Consider the following 19,689-nt stretch of genomic DNA (forward strand, 5'->3'; position numbering starts at 1 on the left):
CAAATTATCTGATAATAAGTTTGGATAAATTTAGCTCACTTCATGCTACCATTCATCGGGCCAGTAAGCATGTTGAATGTAGAAATGTGTGTTCAGGTGCAAAAAAGCAAAGTGACATGTAGGCATGAAGTATTTGGAATTCACATACAATTTTGTTTAATGTATAGTTGAGATGCCTTGCTTTCCATTTATAATGAGAGCAAAAGTGTGTTTTGTGGTAACTCTGGAAATGTTGAGTGGTTGCTGGCTTTACAATGACAAAGTTTGTGCATGCTCATTTTCTTTTCTTGTGAATTTTTAATGGGTGGTGCATGATTTCTGTAGGCTTCAGTGTGTTTTCTTTTTTTTCTTTTTTATTTCTGCAGGCACCGATGAGGCTGCCATCATTGCTATTCTCGCAAAAAGGACGAGCGACCAGCGACAGACGATCATGACAACATACAAGCAGATGTTTGGACGGGTGAGTCGTGGCCCCATTGTGTGAGTTGTGCATGATGTATGCGAGTGCCGTAGAGGTGCCTTTTGGCTTGCTTGTGGGTTTTACTTTCCTGCCAGGCTGTAATCTTGGTCAAGTATGCCTGCTGCATTTCCGATATTTCATTGAAGGATGGTTATAATATGTGTGTTGTGTCTGTCAGTTATATATTGTCTACTGTGGGTAGTTTTGCTTTGACATGTCAAGGGTAAGCAGCAATGAATGGCTTTGGCTAGTTGTGCTGCTGAGAATGTGAACACAAGCTATTGAATCGTCTGTAATTTAAATGGGGCTCTGGACTTTATGTAAAGTGCCTGAAGGGGCTGTTTTACTGTATGTACAGTCTGAACCAAAAAATGATTGGCACAAATGACGAGTGGCTGGAGCGGCAACATTGGGATCGTGGCACTATGTTTTTCCCGAGCACGCAGATATCGATAGTGCCAAGCACATTCCGATTTCCAAAGCAGGGGTGGCCAGCGGAAAGCACTCCAACAAGCAGTTTTTTCTGGGCAACTCCAATAAAGATGCGTTTGCTCACAACTTCAGTGAAAAAAGCAAAAATGGCCACATTTAGCCAATAAGCAACGAAGAAGCATAATAAGAAGCATTCAAGATGGGGGGCTTTTGGATGGGCAAACAGCAAGATGGGCTGCTTTCTGCCGGTCTCTCCCTGGCCATCACTCCTCAGGAAAATCGAATGGGCTTGGCAATCTCGCTATCGACGTGCTCTTGAGTGCCAGGTGTCGCAATTTTATGACTCCAGCTACGATTCACTTGTGCTAATATTTTCTGTTGATATTGCGCATACGAAGTTACAATCGGCCCATCCTTGGCTTTCATTGGTTTATGTAGAGGGTCTCGGTACCACATTTTTAATAAAAGGCAGTTTGTTAATATAGCTGGGAAATACTTGAACCCTTTTATTTTGTCTTTGAGACAATAAAGTATTGCCTTTAGGCAATGAGGTTAATGTCGTATTCCTGATTTATGTGGCCACATATGACTTCCGAGTAAACTTTTTTTCCATGCAGAGACACTATATGGAGATTTTATGGTTGGATCTCTTATAGGCTTTGCTGCTCAAATGCAGTCAACAAGAGTAGTAATGGGGACCCATGCTTCATTTCTTTTAAACAGCATTGCTATTTAGCCGTGATTGTTTCCATAATAAGCAGATGATGAATGGGGGGGGGGTGCATGTATTTCTGCGTTATTGGTGTGCAAACATTGCAAATAGCCTCCAGTCAGGAGATGTTTAAGGTTTCTGATTGTTTGAAAGGCTTTGCACATGCCAAGAGATATATCAGGACATCTACATCGCTGCAAATAAATCTTGCTGTAATTTGTCGAAGTTATGTCTCGTGTGTTGCAAACTCTCATGCTGATAATGCAGTGCCACATGCCCTGAAGCTCTCAATTTTTGCTTATCTGCTATTGTAATTGTAATTTGGGCTGCACTTCATTGTAATAATTCTAAACGACTTTATTTTCTATTGCTTCGTTCTGTTGGCTACAATTGCCACAATCATCGCTCGGGTAGGAATGGCAGGAGTGAGGAAGAAATGGCTGAAGTTATTTTACATATTTTTTTTTTACTTGGTGACAGGCATAACACTGCATTAACTAAGTGTCAATGTGGTTGCAGTAGATAGCTGCTTCATTTAAAATCTGCACGATTTTTTTGGGGGGGGGGGGGGGGGGGGAGTGATATGGTCTCAGCTGTCTGCACATACGGTGAAGTTTTACCGGGGCCAACATACTGTTTTCTCAAAGCATGGCCCATCATCGGAGGCTACGGCAGTGACAGTGATGTTAACATAACATTGTCTTCAGGCACTTGCAGTTGATATATATATATATATATATATATATCACTAATAGGGTAGTTTAAATTCATCATTGCACTTTGTCTACACCGCATCTTTTTGCACCCAGTGCCGTATGTTAGTACGTGAAACATTATAGTGCAGCACGTAGCCTGGAATCTTCAATTCATTTTCAAGCTCAGCTAGAAATCATTCACTCTTATTTTTACAAATGATGCCGTATACCAAAATGACCACACCATGTACAGAAATTTATAACCATTGGCCAATTTGACCCTCGTGAACTGTATAGTTGTGTCGAGGCCTACATGTGCTTTGCACATGCTCGTGATGACACTGAAAGTAAGCCATTCATTTGAAATAAAAACGAAAAGAATTGCTCATTGTCATGATGTGCACGTGCCCCATCCTCTTTCCCCCAACCCTTCCTGCTTAGCTTCCAGTGCACTTGTTGAGACCAGAGGAGTGAGCAATCACTGTGTGCGACAAATCTTTTAACTCTGCTCGCACTTGGATTCTTGAAATTTTTGCGGTGGTTCATTCGTGTGGCAATAAACTTCTTTAATCAAGCGCTGCGGTGGTTACTCGGAAAAGTGTAGCTCTTTTAGCCATAGTGCTCATAAAAAAAAAAGAAAAGTGCCCTTTTAGCCATAGTGCTCATAAGTCTGCCTGTACTGTGTACACACACCAGCTGGCTTGAAAGATGCAATCCGCCTTTTCTATTTTGCTGTCCTGCCCTCTGGTGTTTGGTGGGGTTTGTTAGGGGCCGGGAGAACTGGCGTTGCTAGAACGGAGGCCTCCGAGACTAGGAGTCGTTATGCGACTTTTCTGCGAGGGAAGCGCGCATGCGTTGCAGCATCATGGAAAAGGCTGATTGCCAAGAACATTTTAAAATGTTCTGAACAGTGTTCATATTTGCCTCTCCACAGCACTGAAGAAATACCAGTTTGAGTACACAATTTATGTAAGCTATAACCAATCCTTGTCATTAAAAGGGGAGCATGTTATTTAAAATAAACAAGGATATGTACTTTGATATGGCAACTAACTCATGTACAAAATGTTTTAGTTCAAATTTATGGTGGCCAGGGCATGCATTCATACAGATGCACACATACATTACTAGCACTGGATCCCTTGGTGTCGAATGATCCTCCCGAGCCCAATCTGGCGGCAGTCATTTAGATGGAGTGTAGTTTTCGCATGCAAAGAAAGACACCAGTTTATAGTCATAATTCATTCTAGTGTGTGTTAATGCAAGCTCCCTACATGGTGTTAAATGCTCCTACCTGGTTGATGTACCAAGTGTTATAAAAATTTGTACCTGCCAACTCTCCTAATTTCATCAGGAGACTCGATTTTATGGGCATAGCCATAAGGGTCCCAGAAAATGGCCCTAACACTGTTCTCAAAGGGACATAATATAATGAAGGACAGCGGTTCTAAATTTTTCTGGCCTTGGAATAACCCCAACAGCTTCCCCAGAGTCATTATGTTCGTAGTCTCCTTTCCTTTGTAAAGCAGGAGGGGGGTGGCTCTGGTTCTGCTTCATTACTCAAAGTAGTACTGCCGCTGTGTTTGCATGTGGCCTCTGTTACTCACGCGTCTGAGTATTATATTTAATCTTTGTGAGGGGGGGAAACCCCTACAAAACGCATCAATAGACCAGTGATGTTTTGCAATATTGTACTGAAGTGCATGCATCTTGATGCGGATACTGTTCCAGGCACCTTGGGATATGATGAGCATCTTCATGCAAACGAAGTGTCTAATGCATGCAAGTTCTTTCAGTGTTACTTGCACTGGGGGATGGTTCTTATGTAAATTCTGGTGCAGTACTCCGGTACTATGTGATGCAAACGAAGTGTCTTATACATGCAAGTTTTTTCACAGTGTTAATCGCACTTGTGGGATGGTTCTCATGTAAACTTTAGTGCTGTACTCCAGTACTATGCGATAGAGTGAGACAAAATTACCAAGGGTGTGGTGGCTGCCACGACACAATACATTTTGTCTCTTGTTCACTCATGCGTACATGCGCTGTGTGAACTATGATCACCAGTGGGAAATACTTCACTGGCAATCATTCAGAGCAGTAGAGACGAAGTTGCTTCAGCCCCGAGAAACGAAAATCTTGACAGGTTTTCTTCTGTTGACTGTGGTTCGCGAGTTTTCTTTTTTACTTACAACAGTGGTCACATTCCTGCTTTGCTTTTTCAGGACCTTGTAAAGGATCTCAAGTCGGAGCTGTCTGGGAAATTCGAGGATGTCATTGTTGGGCTGATGACACCGCTCTATGAATTCCTGGCGTCTGAGCTGAAGGCTGCCATGAAAGGTGCTGGCACTGACGAGGACTGCCTAATTGAAATCCTCTGCACCCGCACCAACGCTGAAATTTCTGCCATCAAGGAGACCTACAAGCAGAGTGAGTGCACATCCTCTTTTGCCATTCTTACGTATCTCTGCTTGTAAAACTGCACTGTTCACCTGTAAGTGCATGGGGAATTTATAATTGTAATGGAACTTGGGGGGGGGGGGGGGAGAGGCCTATAGAACAAGTTAGTAAAAAGGGAGGAACTTGTCTTTCATAGTATTTATGTTACTACTATTGGCCAAAAAAGGAAAAAAAAAGGCACCCGTCGTGTGAATTCACTGGTCACATTTCAGGCCACCTGAAGAGTTACGTTGATTCCATAAAAAAAAAACGCAACTTTGATCGCCTGCGATCGCCACCAAAAAGCAATGAACGCTGCTTAGGCTTTGCCTATGGTCCGGCATGTTGTCACGGGAAGTTTGTACTAGACAGCAAAAAGATTGTGGCTGAAAAAGGTCACTCAAGCACTGATCCAAGAGTAGCATGCGTGATACGATGTTTAACTTCACTGCCGGGAAATAGCGACTAAAGTCCGCCGAGTTTGTAGAAGTCCACGTGGTGGCCACCACGTGGACAGCTTGTGTCTGAAAGCCGAATAGCTTTTACATTTGCGAACAAGGAAGAAAACACGATAACGAAGATTTTCTCGACAGGAAACTAAAAGTGCACTTGATGAGGACGCGATTGCACGTTAGATGCTGAGCGTGCGCAGCTGGAGCCACGCCGGTGCAGGGACAAAGGTTACTCCTTTGCGCAGGCAACGGCCCTTCTTTCTCACTCGGTGAGCTCGCGCAGCGCTGCCACGGTCTTTTTTCTTTTATTTTTCTTCACCATAGTTAAGTAAGAGGGCGTCCAATCGCAACCGTGCAAATACAGTACAAAACTACTGATCATGGCCAATTTCAGGGTGCGCTGTGCCTATTTTGTATGTAAATAAAAATAATCTGATTTCTCACCATCGAACTGGAGGTGTGCCTGTTAAGTGAGTGAGTCTATTATGCAAGTAAATAAAATATATTAAACGAATTTAGAATTTTAGGCTAGTTCATGCTTTCAATGTATTTTAATGCACCTGATTCATAATTATCCATTGTGTAGATTTGGTTGATTCATACTTCTAATAGTGGAGCTGCTTTAACTCTAAGCTCCATTAGTTGCAAACAGAAATCATCATCATTCTTTTTACCCACCGTTGATTCATTGGTGATTCTCTCAATTTCATTCACATTACTTTATCATGAGTCGGTACATGTTCTCCTTGTACTCTTTATCTTCTGCTCCTCTCCCTGAACTTGTGTGTTGATTTGTCTGGCATGGGATGCAGTAACACTGATGGGCAAGTGAATGAGTACAAAGAGAGGTAAAATTTTTGAAAAAAAAAACAACATAATTGTTCGCTAGGCAGGATTCGAACCCTCATACCCGTGATCTGAAGTGGAGCACCATAACCACTACGCTATCCAGTCATGTTAGTAGAATAAGCCTTTATGGGAGCCTTATGAATGTGCTGCTTTGGTTGAGATGACAAGAAAAAAAATAGAGAGGAAGGAAGAAAGTGATAAATAAAACAAAGAGAGGGAAACAAACAGAAACAGATTAAAGATACTGTGGAGAGAAAGAGAAAAATTGAGAAAGCATAGCATAGCCATGTATAGTATAGTATAACTGCGGGTTGGGAAAAAGAAGCTAATGTGAGGAGGAAAGCAGAGGGTAAGGCATAACATAGGCATGTTTTTCAAGGGGGTGGGAAATCGAAGGGAGCATGAGGAGGTGTGGTGCGAGGGTGGGAGAAAGAAACGAGGAGGGGTAGGAAAATAAAAGCATAGTGTATACTCTTCTGTAGTGCAGTATAGCAAGGAGAAGAGAAGGGAGGAAGTGAAGGCCATCAGCTCGACTCTTTCTTCGGCATTCGCACCACTAGTGCTCAGGTGCCCCAATTTTTTCGGTCGTTCATGCCAAAAAATATCGACCTTTGTCGTATTTAACTGAACATTGAAGTTCCTATTACTAGCAGCTGCAAATAAAGCAGAGTGCTTGCCACAAAGCAAAATAGCTAAACTGAATGCACCAACACTCTCATGTTAATTGAGGAAGAAACAAAAACTGAGGCTGTCTGACCTTTGTCCATCACGCGCTGAAGACTTCTCAAGTCACTTTTGCTGCAGTGCAATGTGTTTTATGTTGGTAGCCTAAAAGTTTTTTTTTTGTTTTGCTGGTTGTAATGATTCTCCACTTGAAAATTGAAGAGAAAGCTCCGCTTGAAGTGTTGACAACGTGCTGCTATTGTATTCAGTGGAAATGTAGCAAGTTGCTTGTCATCAAGCTCTGCCAGTGTTCCCGGGGTACTAATGAATTCGGAGCATTCCTCCCAATTATACAGGCGTGGCCATAAATCCATCAATACTCTTCGCCCCATTGTGGAAGGAAAGAGGAGAGGACAGCAGTTCTAGAATTTCCTGTCTTTATCCTGTTGTGGCAAGAATGGTAGACTAGGCGGGTTGGTTTAGTGTGTATTTGGAAGTGTAACAAGCAAGTTGGGCTAGTTGGGACATACTCATCACGATCAGCACACAAAAAAAGCACAGACACAAGAAGGTGCACGAGGCAAGTGCTGTCTAACAACTGAAAGTTTAATCGAAGAAACATGTCATATGCAAGCACGAAGGCATAAAAAATCTTGACAACCTCCACCAAGCTGTAACAGCGATTGAAGGCTGGCTTACACACGTCTCTTGCTTTTATCATACAATTAAGCAATTTCACACATGGGCTGGTCTCATTTTCTTGTCGTTTTGTGCGCTGATCATGATGAGAAGGTGTAATAAAAACAGACACAGGGGACAAGCGTGCGCGTACACGCGCGCACACACACACACACACACACACACACACACACACAAAAAACTGTGTGTACTACCTCCCTTGTCACTATCGCTTGTTATAGTTAAGAAAATTATTCTCCTATGTGCAGAGCACTGGAGGTCATTTTTTGCTGCAGTACACCGGTATTGTGTGGAAAAGCTTACTAAGTTTGGGAGAGGGCTAGTACTATGCATTCATGAGACATGGCAAATTTTGTTCTTTAATTGCTTGTGAATGCACATGACGTGTAACTATGAGTATTGGTATGATCGGCGACATAGAAAAAGTTACTGGCAATCATTCAGAACTATCATGTTTATGGGGCCCTCAGAATCAAGCAATGAAAACATAAAGCCATAATGTTCTTAGGCAGGTTCACATTATTTACAGGGCCTGTCATATGATTTGACAAGCACTGTAAACGGTGATGTAGACTTTGTGTTGAACCACCCCAAGCAGCAGAGCTTATATGTGCTGTGCATGAGTTAGCTGATCTTGAATGATTTGCCCATCATTTTGTTTTCTGTTCTATAAGTTGACTTTTTTTCATTATCGTGTTCGAAATTTGCGATTCAGAATCGAAGAACGCAGGTTTCCCCCCATAACCTGCCCCAAATTTGGATTTTCTTGATTATGAAGCAAGTTTCCTGCTTTGCAAATTGCTCCAAATCATATTTGGCTGTTGCACCCCTGCTGGGTGTCACGCGGAAAAGCATACTGAAATTAGGAAAAAGTTACAGCTGTCATGTAATGCAGCACTGTCTTTCTCATAACCCTTTCAGACGCTATGTACACACTTGTGTACACCACTCTTTTCCGTTATTTGCATCAAGTAGAGGCTAAGAAACAGCAAGATATATCGTACATTATATGAGTTGATCCTCCTGCATGAATAATTTGTCTTCATTTAACCTCATTTTGCAGTGTACTGATACATATGATCACTTTTCCTTTTCTGAAGACAGTACCACGTTCGACGAGTCGTGCGATGTGCCACTTCCTGTAAGCAATGTGAAAAGCAGAAATTTTCCTTGCTCACAATTGAAATAACGAAAAATAAATTTGAACTTAATTTCTAGCTTGAGATTAGATTCTCTTTATGTCAAAAGTAAGCATCGATGACTTCAGGACAAAGATATATTTAATTCCAACTTAATTAGAATGAGTTACTATGACACACTTAGATTCAATAATTATCTCATTATTTTTGTTGCTATATAATATAGTGTACCTTGAAGTAATGTTGTAGTTATTTTACATATTTAGACATTTTTTAATAGTTGGCATCTGAAAGGCTTAATTATATAGCCAGGGCAGCGTACATGTGCCATATGATTAAAAGTTTGGTATGCTTGCATACATTTACAACCTTTACTCGCAATCATTCACAGCTGTGTATCACATTGCTACGGCCCTGAGTTGGTATTGCCTCGTGTCATGTGTGTGAGAAGTGCTGGTCATACAAATTTTTGAGCTTCCCTGTATTTTGAATTATTTAGAGGCTACCGTGATATCGTGTTCATTATCACATTTGGTGCCAGGTTTAGAGGGCCTTTTTTTTTTTTTTTTTTCCAGGTTTAGAGGGCTTTTTTTTTTTTTTTTTTTTTTTTTACGGTTGCATGAAGTGTTCTCATCTGAATGGACCTCACAGATGATGGACATTGCACTGCAACCCTGGTAATTGAGCACTTGTATGATGCGTGTACTCTGCGGGTGACTTTGCAGTGCCAACAGTTTTATTGCACTTGTGTTGCGCTTTTTTTGTTCTTCATAGAGACACCAAAGACTGCACTTTCCAAGATTTTTTTTCCTACATAAAACATTTTGTGTAGTACCCACTATTTGTGATTATGATTGTACTAACAGCAATAATGACACTTCTCAGTCGTATGAAGGACTCGTGTAAAATAACTTTTCTGGATTTTGGAATAATGTTTAGGTTGAATGAACTTTGCCTGTTTTGCTTGGTATTTTCAACAGGTTGTTACTTGAAAGTGCATTTTAAGTCCTTTAGAGGAAATTGGATAGCACTGAACGAAAGACCTTTAAAGAGGCTTTATGCCCCCCTTTTCAACATGGCCAGAAAATACTGCCCATTGGTAGGCCAGGCTCCTGAGAACATGTCAGCTGAAAATTGGCGCAGCACACGGTCTGTAATGCACTATTCATTCTCCAAGTCTGCAAGAAATTTTTGCGTCCTTCTCTAGATAAATTACATCGTAAACCCAAATGGCCGTGCCATAAATTCCCAAGTCCATGGCCATTAGTTGATATGAGCATCGGGAGCTGCATAGTCCATGTGTCCACTGTGAAATGCTGCCATGTGACCGCACGCGGGCTCGCTGTGGTCTCGCTGAAAGTGACCCTTGTGTTTGAGGGAAAAAAAGTGCTCAAGGCCATGAAACGTGCTGATGAAGGGATGCATCTTTCCTCCTTGTCATCTCCCTCCCTACATAGCTTTCAATGCACTTGGTAGTACAAAGGGAGAGAGATAGCGCATAAAGCGTGCAACAAATTCCTGTACAGTCATTGACTGATTTTTCGGATACCAAAAATTTGGACTTTTTGGATATTTCGGACTTCACAAATGTACCGTCAAGGTTCCTATTGCACTAATGCATTTAGGAGACCGATTTTTTGAAAGAATTCATGTTCCAAAGTTTTATTTGCTGGCCTAAATTGTACCGCTCAATTTTGAAAGCCGCCAATGTTGGATTTTTTGTTAGCTTGGTCAAGTTTTGCTGGCGGTGGCTAGTTGTGTGGCCTTCAAGATAGGAAACTCTCAGAATCTTAGTTTTGGAGGCTCTTTCTGATCTTCCTTGGCTCGCAAAACTGCGATTTTTCTTTTTAAGTCAGCCTTATCATCATTAATACGCTGGCAGGTTGTTTTCGTTTTCTGGGTGGTTGGTTTTTGTGGTCATCATTGCGCATGTGGTCGTGTTAGTTGCGTGCTAAGTGTATTTGAGCCGTCTTGTGTGTCACATGCTTGCTGCTGTTTGCGATTGCTTAGTAGCACTCCGTGGTCACAGTGCTCCACTACTGGCCTGGAACACGCGTGTTCGATCTCGGCCGCTACGGCAGCATTTTGATAAGGGCATCTAAAAAAGCACAGACCGTGTTGTTATCCCACTAAACAGGCGAGAGGTTGCATGCATCTTTTTGCGGCTGGCGTCAAGTTTTGTTTGCTTGGTTCCATGGAGCTACCAACCTTGTCGCCCGCAACGATCCGTGGCAGTGATTTCTAACACGCTTGCCAGCGATGTTACTGTAGTATAAATACAGTAGACTCCTATTAAACGAAACTCTCTTAAACGAAATTGCTGCTTAAATGGAACAACTGCCCGTAATGTGCTTAGTTTTGCACTTCAATATTATAATCCTGTTTTAACTCTCAATAAACGAAACTCCTCTTAAAGGAAACACATTTTCCTAGTCCCTTCAGGTTTCATTTGAAAGGAGTCTGCTTTAGAACCAAATTCGCTCGTCCTCAAGAACAGCATGAAGCATAGCATTATTGGGGACTTCTTTTAGGCTTTTCTAATTCCAATTAACTTCATTTTAATGGCTCTACCTTTTTTTTTTTCAGACTGTTCAATTTTTCAGATTATTTCGCGGTCCCCGCCAGGGGGGTCTAGAAAATTGGTCAGCGACATTAACTTAGCTAGTATTTGACATATTCTAAAATTTTGACTGGCATAATATATATATATTCTAAAATTTTGACTGGCATAATATACTATCTTGAGCTTTGGACTCACTCGGACTCAGACTCAAGAAAATTCTCCCGAGCCGGACTTGCCCGGGCTCACTCGACATGTGGCTTGATCCCACTCTCTGCGAGTCCGAGTGAGTTGACTCATGGGTGAGTTCGCCGACATTAGAGCTCTACATGTGCTATCATATTTTTTTGTGTGTGAGAGAAAAGTAGGTCTTAAATATTGTAGAGATATTGCAAAATTTTTCACAAAAGAGTAATTTGTTACAGGTGTTAGTTTAGAATATATAAAAACATTGACATGCTGTTCGTTTGGCTCTAATTGATGTAAAGTGTGTTCTTCCAGCACTGCAAATGGACTTTCAAGGTCATTTTGATATGCCAATTTTAACGCGATAACGTTAAAAAGCTCCTGTTACAGGAAACCCGGCGTCGGCTCTGTTGGTTGTGAGCATTTTGATATGCCAATTTTAACGCGATAACGTTAAAAAGCTCCTGTTACAGGAAACCCGGCGTCGGCTCTGTTGGTTGTGAGCAAAAAATCGTCTGTGACGGAAAAATCAAGTCACCGAGATAACCGCGGGAGGCCGCTACTTGCCTACGCGTGCGCGCGCGAGCACACTGAAAAAGCCGTGCATTCGAAGGAAAAAAAAAAGTGCCCAAGGTCACGAGGCGAGGTAGTTGCTTTGCCCTGCCACCCCTCCCTGCTTAGCTTCCAGCTCTTTCGTCGGGACTAGAGAAGAGATAATGCAATTGCAGCATGCGACAAACCTTTGTAACTCCATTCACACTGGACTGATTCTTAAAATTTTCGCGGCGTTGAATTCGTGCGGCAATAAGCTCTTCTAGTGAATTCATTCCATGATTGAGAAAGTGTTTCAGGCCCCCTTCAACGCACTTTGTTCGACAGATCTCGCGACAAAAACGAGCCCATTCAGCGATAATAGCGCGCGCTGGTCCAATCTACTGTGTGCGTGTGTGTGTATGTAACAAAACATATGAATAAGTATGCACTTAGCGGTTGAAGGGTGCACTAGGGGCCGGATTTCACTAGCGTGTTCAACTCTTAAAGGAGAAGCTTAAGGGTCCCCCAATTTTTTTTCATAACATCCAGAATTTCACGAGAGACCTCGACCCAAATTTTCCTCACAAAATAAACTTGTACCTTACTCCCCAGGCCAATACTTATTCAGCTGCAAATTATGTAACAAAAGGCACAATTTCCCTCTCATCCTGTGTCCCTGCCGGCCCCAGAGTGGCCACACGGTCCTGCAGCATTACTAGTGCGAAGCATTGGTAGACCGTGCTGCTCAGTTCGGTCTTGATGATTAGGTCTGGGCTGTACATCTCTCCAATGATGTCGCTACTACCCTTTTATGTTCTTCCTTTTTATATGCTGTGAGCTGTGACTGTCTCCTAATGGGTTTTCAATGTTAATAGTATTGATGAATTGTTTCCTAGAGGACTTGGCAATCGCCCATACCTGAGTCTGTCTTGCAGAGTTGAACCATTTATTCTTCATGAAGAGAACTTACAGCCTAAACAATACAGACGGTTGTGCGATTTGTTCATCTTACTGACACTTAGTCATATTTGCTTCTAGTATGCCGTGAAGAGGGTCTGGGTTATAGTCCTGGTGCATGTAGGCAACTGTCCTGTTGACAACTATGTATTCAGCGTTATGCCAGAAGAGGTTTTGCACACAGATGCTTTTTTGACAAATAAGGTAGCGTAAATTAATTATGCTTGTATTAGTATATGCCGGGTTTTCTAGTTATTTGTCCTTTTTTGAGCATGTGTGTAGTAATGCACTTGTATTTGTGCTTCCTTATTACTTAACTGACGTGATAGTGATACATGGCAATATGTGTACTGCTTGAAGTGTTTGGCTTTCTAACTAAGCATGCAACTTTGTTTTTCTTTTGGCAGAATATGGCAAAGATCTTGAGAAGGCTGTGGTCAGTGAAACGTCTGGTGACTTCCAGCGTATACTTGTGTCCATGTTGACGGTGAGCTGTTTCTCGACATATTTTTTTATCCTTTCGTATTTCTGTTTGGACATTTTTTTTTTCACAATAATTTGTGTTTTGGTACATAGCATGTCTTCAGTTTTACCAAAGTTACATAGCTTTTTCTTTACTTAAATTTTATCTGCTGCGTACAATTCCCATTTTTCCTTTAATATGGAGTGGTTCATAGAGGAAGTTCAGTGTTGCGGTAACAGTGCAAAAGGGTAAGACATTGTCAGCATAAATAACTTGAATGTAAATGGCACAACTTGGCAAAACATTTATTTTGAAGTAGTCGTGGAATGAAGGGATCATGCTTGGGTGAAACAGGGTGTGTTGTGCATAGCTAAGTTTCTGAAGTGTTGTACACAGCATAGACACCAGGCTGATTACCGAAACGGAATCCCAGTGGCATCTTCTAGTGACTGTGGGACTGTGGACGTTTTGAAAAGTAAAAGTGGGCTTAAATTAGGTTTTCCTTGTAGGTTTTTAATTTGATTACGTTTCTTGATCTGGGAATTGCTATATATCTTGAATGAATGAGACAAATGTGCATTTTTGGCCGTGCATCACATGAGGTCTGTTGGAAAAGAATCTGACCTTTGGTGGAAGAAATAAAATGGCATAATTGGAGCGTTGGAAACCTAATCTTCCTCAAAGTACTTCCCTTGGGACTCCACACACTTCTCCCAGTGGTCCTGCCATTGTCGGAAGCACTCTGAGAAGGCCTTTTTTGGAATGGAGTTTAGCTCAGCTGTCGTTGCAACCAAAATGTCCTCACTTTTCTGAAATCGCTCTCCTTTCAATGCCCTCTTGAGTTTGGGAAACAGCCAGAAGTAGTAGGGGGCCATATCAGGAGAGTAACAAGCCTGCTGAACTACAAGTCTGATTTTTCGCCAAAAATGTCTGAACCAAGTGTGAGGAATGTGCAGGAGCATTGTCATGATAGATGCGCCAGTTTCCTGTTGACCACAACTCAGGTCTCTTGCACCGTACAGCATCACATAGGTGATGGACGACATCCCTGTAGTACTCTTTAGGGATTGATTGACCCTGTGGTGCGTACTCATCATGTACCACATCGCGGGAGTCAAAGAAAGCACTCAGCATCACTGTGGTGTTGCTGCACACTTCGCGGGCCTTCTTTGGTCTTGGTGACGCGGAACGCCTTGACTGTGACGACTGGGATTTGGTTTCCGGATCGTACCCATACACCCGAGACTCGTCACCAGTGATAACGGTGCTCACAAAGTTAGAGTCACTGCTTGTGAAATCCAGCATGTCCTGCGAAACTTCAACACAAAGTTGCATTTGCTCCACCGTGAGCAGTTTCGGCATGAATTTCGCCGCAACTCTCTTCATAGCCAAATCTCCTGTCATAATGGAATGTGCAAAGAAAGTGCTGATGCCCACCTCATAGTTATTTTCCTGGGTAGTCGCACGGCGGTCCCGAATCACCACAGCGTTCACTTCAACAATGACCTGGTCATTTCGGCTTGTTGATGGCCGACCGGAGCGGGGCTCGCTCTCCACCGATGTGTGGCTGTCTTTAAGGGGGGACGCGGCACTTCGGGACCGAAAATCAGCCAAAAAATCGAGTTTTCGCGGACCTTCTTTTCGCGTTCCCGACATCATTGCGCACCTATTTACAAAATTTCATAGCCGAATACCATCAACTTTTATCGTTATTCAACTTTAAAAAAACGAAAACGGGCGTCCTGCCCTTTAAATTGAGGGCGAATAGCGCAGGTTTCGGCTCTACGATACGCGGGAACTACGCGCTCGATCGGCGCCATTTTGGTCTTGTTTGAAAGAACGCGTTTTCAGCTGTTTTTTTTATTCAGTAAGCAACATTGAGCGTTTCCCCGGCTCGAAAAACGGGGCCTCAAAGACGAAGAGCCGCGCTCACTGCCATTGGCTAAACGGCGCACGTGACTGAAATGGCGCTTTCCGGTTGGCTGGAAGCTCGCGGCTTGCGCCTGCATACGCGACCCGACGCCATTTTGAAAGGGTTACCGCTGTGACGCCTCGAAATCGGCAGAGCACTCTGAAGCTTCTGATCGTATCGCCATGCCTGGAAACGCAAAAAAGTATCGGACCGTGCACGCATTTGGTCGCAGGAAACGCAAAGGTCGTGGGAGAAAGTCTACGAAGTCATCAGAGCCCTTGGTTGACTCCGACGAACGATGTGTCGACGCTCCGCGGCCGTTCAGCGATGGTGCGACCGAGCGCGTTGCCTCCGACGACGATGACGGTGAAGCGAACTCCGGACGACTACGAATCGACGCCAAGGTGGTGACAAACGCCGAAGTTGAAGAAAATCATGCCCGGGAGAAAGCGACGCTCGACCGGCTTTCATCGGCGCCAGCAACTGCACGGAAAATTGACTTTTTCACCGCGAGTTGTAGCGAGGCAACCGCACAGGACTCGGACCACGCTGCTCCTTATCTGCTTATGCATCTAGATATCCTAAACGCGATAATGGGTGCCTTGTGTTGCAAAGCCTGCCACGGACCGGCTACGATCGTCAGAGGGGATCGGGACTACGGACTTGCCGTGAAAGTGCTAGTGCAGTGTGAAAGGTGCGGCGAGATCGCGAATGAATGGACTTCGCCCCGCGCGAACGGCACGAAAACGTGCAATCCGTTTGAAGTAAATCTTCTCGCTTCGAGGGCGATGGTGGCTACCGGCAACGGCCAAACGAAAATGAACGATATTTTCGCAACAATGGGCATCTCACACCGCGGTATGCACCACAAGACGTTTCAGCGGCATTTGGAGAACACGCTGGCACCCGCTGCAACGCGAGCGGCTGAGTCCGCTATGAGCGAATGTGCGGAAAAGGTTAGAACAATTTATGATGACTTGTGCTTCGGCCACCGGGGCAATATTGCCGTTAGCTACGACGGCACGTGGAAGACGCGAGGCCATTCTTCCCACATCGGCGTGGGCACAGTTATCGAATTATTTAGTGGCTACGTGTTGGACTACGTCGTTCTTTCCAACTTTTGCCAAGGCTGAGAGGTGGGCCCAAAGCCTAGTAGTGAGGGCTATCAAGAATGGAAGGCTAACCACAAATGCTAAAAAAATACGAACAGCAAAGCGGGGCAAATGGAAGTGGAGGCGGCTCTAATTCTATTTCAGAGGTCGCTTGAACGCCATGGCCTGCGCTACACAACTATGCTGTCTGATGGAGACTCTAGGACATTTTGCGCCATACAAGACGCCAAGGTGTATGGTTACATTGACGTGCAGAAGGAAGACTGTATTAATCATGTACAGAAACGGATGGGCACCGCATTGAGAAACCTGGTGCAGAAACAAAAGTGCGATGGGAAAAGAGGCCTTGGTGGGAAAGGCAGGCTCACAGGTGAGCTGATCACCAGGCTGAGCACATATTATGGCCGGGCTCTGAAATCGCATGAAGGTGACGTGGGCGAGATGCAAAAGGCTGTGATGGCCACATACCGCCACGTCACCTCCACTGATGAATGCTCGGACCACAGTCTGTGCCCAGCTGGTGAAACTTCATGGTGTCGGCACAATGCCGCAAAAGCAAAGGGTGAGCCCGACCCCAGGCATGCCTACAATCTACCGAAAGACGTGGCAGAGGCATTACTACCGGTTTATACCCGGCTTTCGGAAAGAGCCCTGCTTCAGAGGTGCGAACGCGGCAAAACGCAGAACTCCAACGAGAGCCTACATTCGGTAATCTGGAGTTTGGCCCCCAAGGAGCACCATGCGTCCCTGTTCGCTGTTGAAGCAGCTGTTGCAGAAGCAGTGCTGCGCTTCAACACGGGCAATTTGAATTCTGCAACGGCAATCTTAGGTGAAATGGACATGAATGCGACAAGTACTGGTGCCAGGAGAGCGAGAGAAAAAGACCACCGTCGCAGCATTGTCTCCAACAAGAAAAGAACAGCCTCATTGGAACTCCGGAAGCTAGTGAAGAGGAGGCATGAGCACAGAATGCATTCAGACTATGCTTCTGGTGCGTTTTGAGGTTGTCTTGTTGCATCTTCTGCAATAAAAATGTGTGCCCACGTTTTTTCTCGATTTCTCAAAACGACAATTTTCATGTGCTTCCCATAATGCCGGAGCAATATCTCTTGTTCTATCTGGGTTATCATTACGATTTCTTTTTTGTTTCGAAGATAAATGCAGGGGATGTGTCGTAAAGTAAGTTTTATTGTAATAATTTTTGGAGAAAATTCTCTAAATGGATCTTTTGTTTCAAGTGTAGATGGGGAAATTTTTCATGTCATATTCAACATCCCACAACTTTGCTTCGAAATAGCCCAGAACAATGATTTATACTTTATTGCACACTGTGAACATACCGAATTGGTTCTATAGGTTGCACATCAATATCCAAGTTACAGTTAATTAGCTAATTAGGCCTTAATTGAAAAAGTCGCAGTTCATTATATCTTTAAAACTAATTGTCACAGCAAAAAAAGAATTAGATTTTTGAAATCAGCAGTAAAATCTACATAGGCTCTCCAAATTTGACTGAGGTACTCGCAAAAATAAAAGAGTTTTTGGAAGGTGTAGCATCCCCCCTTAAACCGGTTGTACCACTCCTTAATCTGTGTGTGGCTCATAGCGTCGTCACTTAAAGCTGTCTTGATCTTCTGAATAGTTTTGCACTTGGCTGTTGCTGAGTTTTTGGCAAAATTTGATGCAATAGCGCTGCTCCAGTTGCTCCGTCATTTTCGTTGCTATGAAAAACCGAGAGCTCTGCGCTCTACCTCACTCAAAGGCTGCGTCCCAGCTACAGACGCCCTTGTCAGGCGGGAAAAAATTCACGCATACGCACAAACGCTCAAGGTCGGCTGATGCAAGCACACTTGTTTCGAATCCGTCAGGTGTTTGCGGAAAAAATAAGGTCGGATACTTTTCTAACAGACCTCTTACTAGGCATTGCTGACACGGCGACTTCTCAAAGTGAAATTTGTGGCAGAGAGGCATAGTGGGGCGAAAAGCTACTTGTAGAAAGAGTATGAGGAAGAAAGAGAGCAATGACACTAGGAACATGTTACCTTGAGGGCACTTTGTTTTAGCAATTCTAATGTTATTAGACACTTATTTGAATGTGCTTCTGTATGTGCTTGCACTGACCAGATGCTTAGCATCAGGGCTAGAAAATCGGTAAATAAATACCACCAGTTGTGGAATGCTGTCAGCTTCTCATCTGTAGCTTTACTAGAGATTATTTATTTTTATATATGCTGGCTGCTCCGGTACGCTTTTAGTGCGAATCACTTAATTAACATACATCGGCAAAACTTGTGGAAGTCATACTCGCTCGTGACATATATTTTGGGCTCTGGACTCACTCGTACTTCCACTCATTAAGATTTTCCCGAGTCAGACTTACTCGTACCCACACTCGTGAAAGTTTTTTCAACTGACTCGCTCAGACATTACTCACCCAGTCTTGCCGTACTATTGGCTCAATCTGTGTCTGAGTGAGTCAGAGTAAGTGGATTTATGAGTGAGTTTGCTGACCCATGCCTAATTGTCTACATGAAAGTTTCAAAAATGTGAAATTTGTTGACATTGGACCATGCTACACCAAAATCCCCGACCAGCCTCGCGATTTTTTCATTTGCACTAATTTTAGCGAGAAATCGAGGTTGCATTGGCCACCAACTGTTTGTACATATCTAATCCAATCGAGATGCGTAGAAAAGGTGTAGGTGTGCTTTGTGATGTGTGCCCCTTAACTTTTTTTTTGCTGGTTGCAACGCTTTGCCATTTGAAAATCAATAGCAGAAGCTTTGCACAAAAAATGTGAACCTCCTGCAGTTGTATTTTGTTATGTGGTAAGTTGGCCATTTGCTTGCCTGGCAGCTCTTGATTTTCCCACAAAAGTCCAGAATTTTTAGCAATCCTCCTAATTGGGCAGATAGGGGCACAAATCTCCCAATAAGGAACCCTAACCTCACCACAAAAGAAAAGAACATTCTTTCTCAACTTTCCTGGCCTTGTTCTATCGTGTGCAAAATATACCTTGTAAAGGGCGCCTAAAACTACCTCCAATATTTTTCAAACATTTTAAGTAAACGTGAATCGTGTGCAGAATGTTATCGCGATCGATTCTACACATGGCAGCGCTATGAGCCACCGGCGTGCCACAAATTAAAAAAGCCCTCCTCTTTTCTCGGCCTTTTGGGCCTCTGCATCACGTCAAAAAGTTGAATCTGTGTCGCAGCACATATATGCTGTGATCAGTGAAGCAGGAGCTTGCAGCTTTCGGTTAGTCTGCAAGCAGCAATCTTCGCTGCTTGTTGTTCGTCCTGTTGCCTGCGTGCTGTGTTGTTGGTCGGGCTGCACCTGCATTGTGAATGCCATTGGCACTGGACGGGTGGCAACGAGTGGGCCAACATAAAACGTACATACCAACCTATATCGTTGCCACG

The 19,689-nt window shown here is 43.5% G+C and overlaps 1 protein-coding gene across 2 annotated transcripts in view; it reads left to right on the forward strand.

The window, feature by feature from the left end:
- The window catches only part of LOC119161245 (annexin-B12), a 45,763-nt gene that overhangs the window by 13,374 nt on the left and 12,700 nt on the right, over window positions 1-19,689 (forward strand). For both annotated transcript variants that reach the window (XM_037413617.2, XM_037413618.2), the window contains exons 5-7: window positions 366-460; window positions 4,525-4,729; window positions 13,185-13,264. In XM_037413617.2, coding sequence (XP_037269514.2) covers window positions 366-460; window positions 4,525-4,729; window positions 13,185-13,264 — 380 coding nt within the window. The remainder of the gene's footprint in view (window positions 1-365; window positions 461-4,524; window positions 4,730-13,184; window positions 13,265-19,689) is intronic.

This window comes from Rhipicephalus microplus, chromosome X, assembly GCF_043290135.1.
Source record: "Rhipicephalus microplus isolate Deutch F79 chromosome X, USDA_Rmic, whole genome shotgun sequence".
NCBI classification, from domain to species: domain Eukaryota; kingdom Metazoa; phylum Arthropoda; class Arachnida; order Ixodida; family Ixodidae; genus Rhipicephalus; species Rhipicephalus microplus.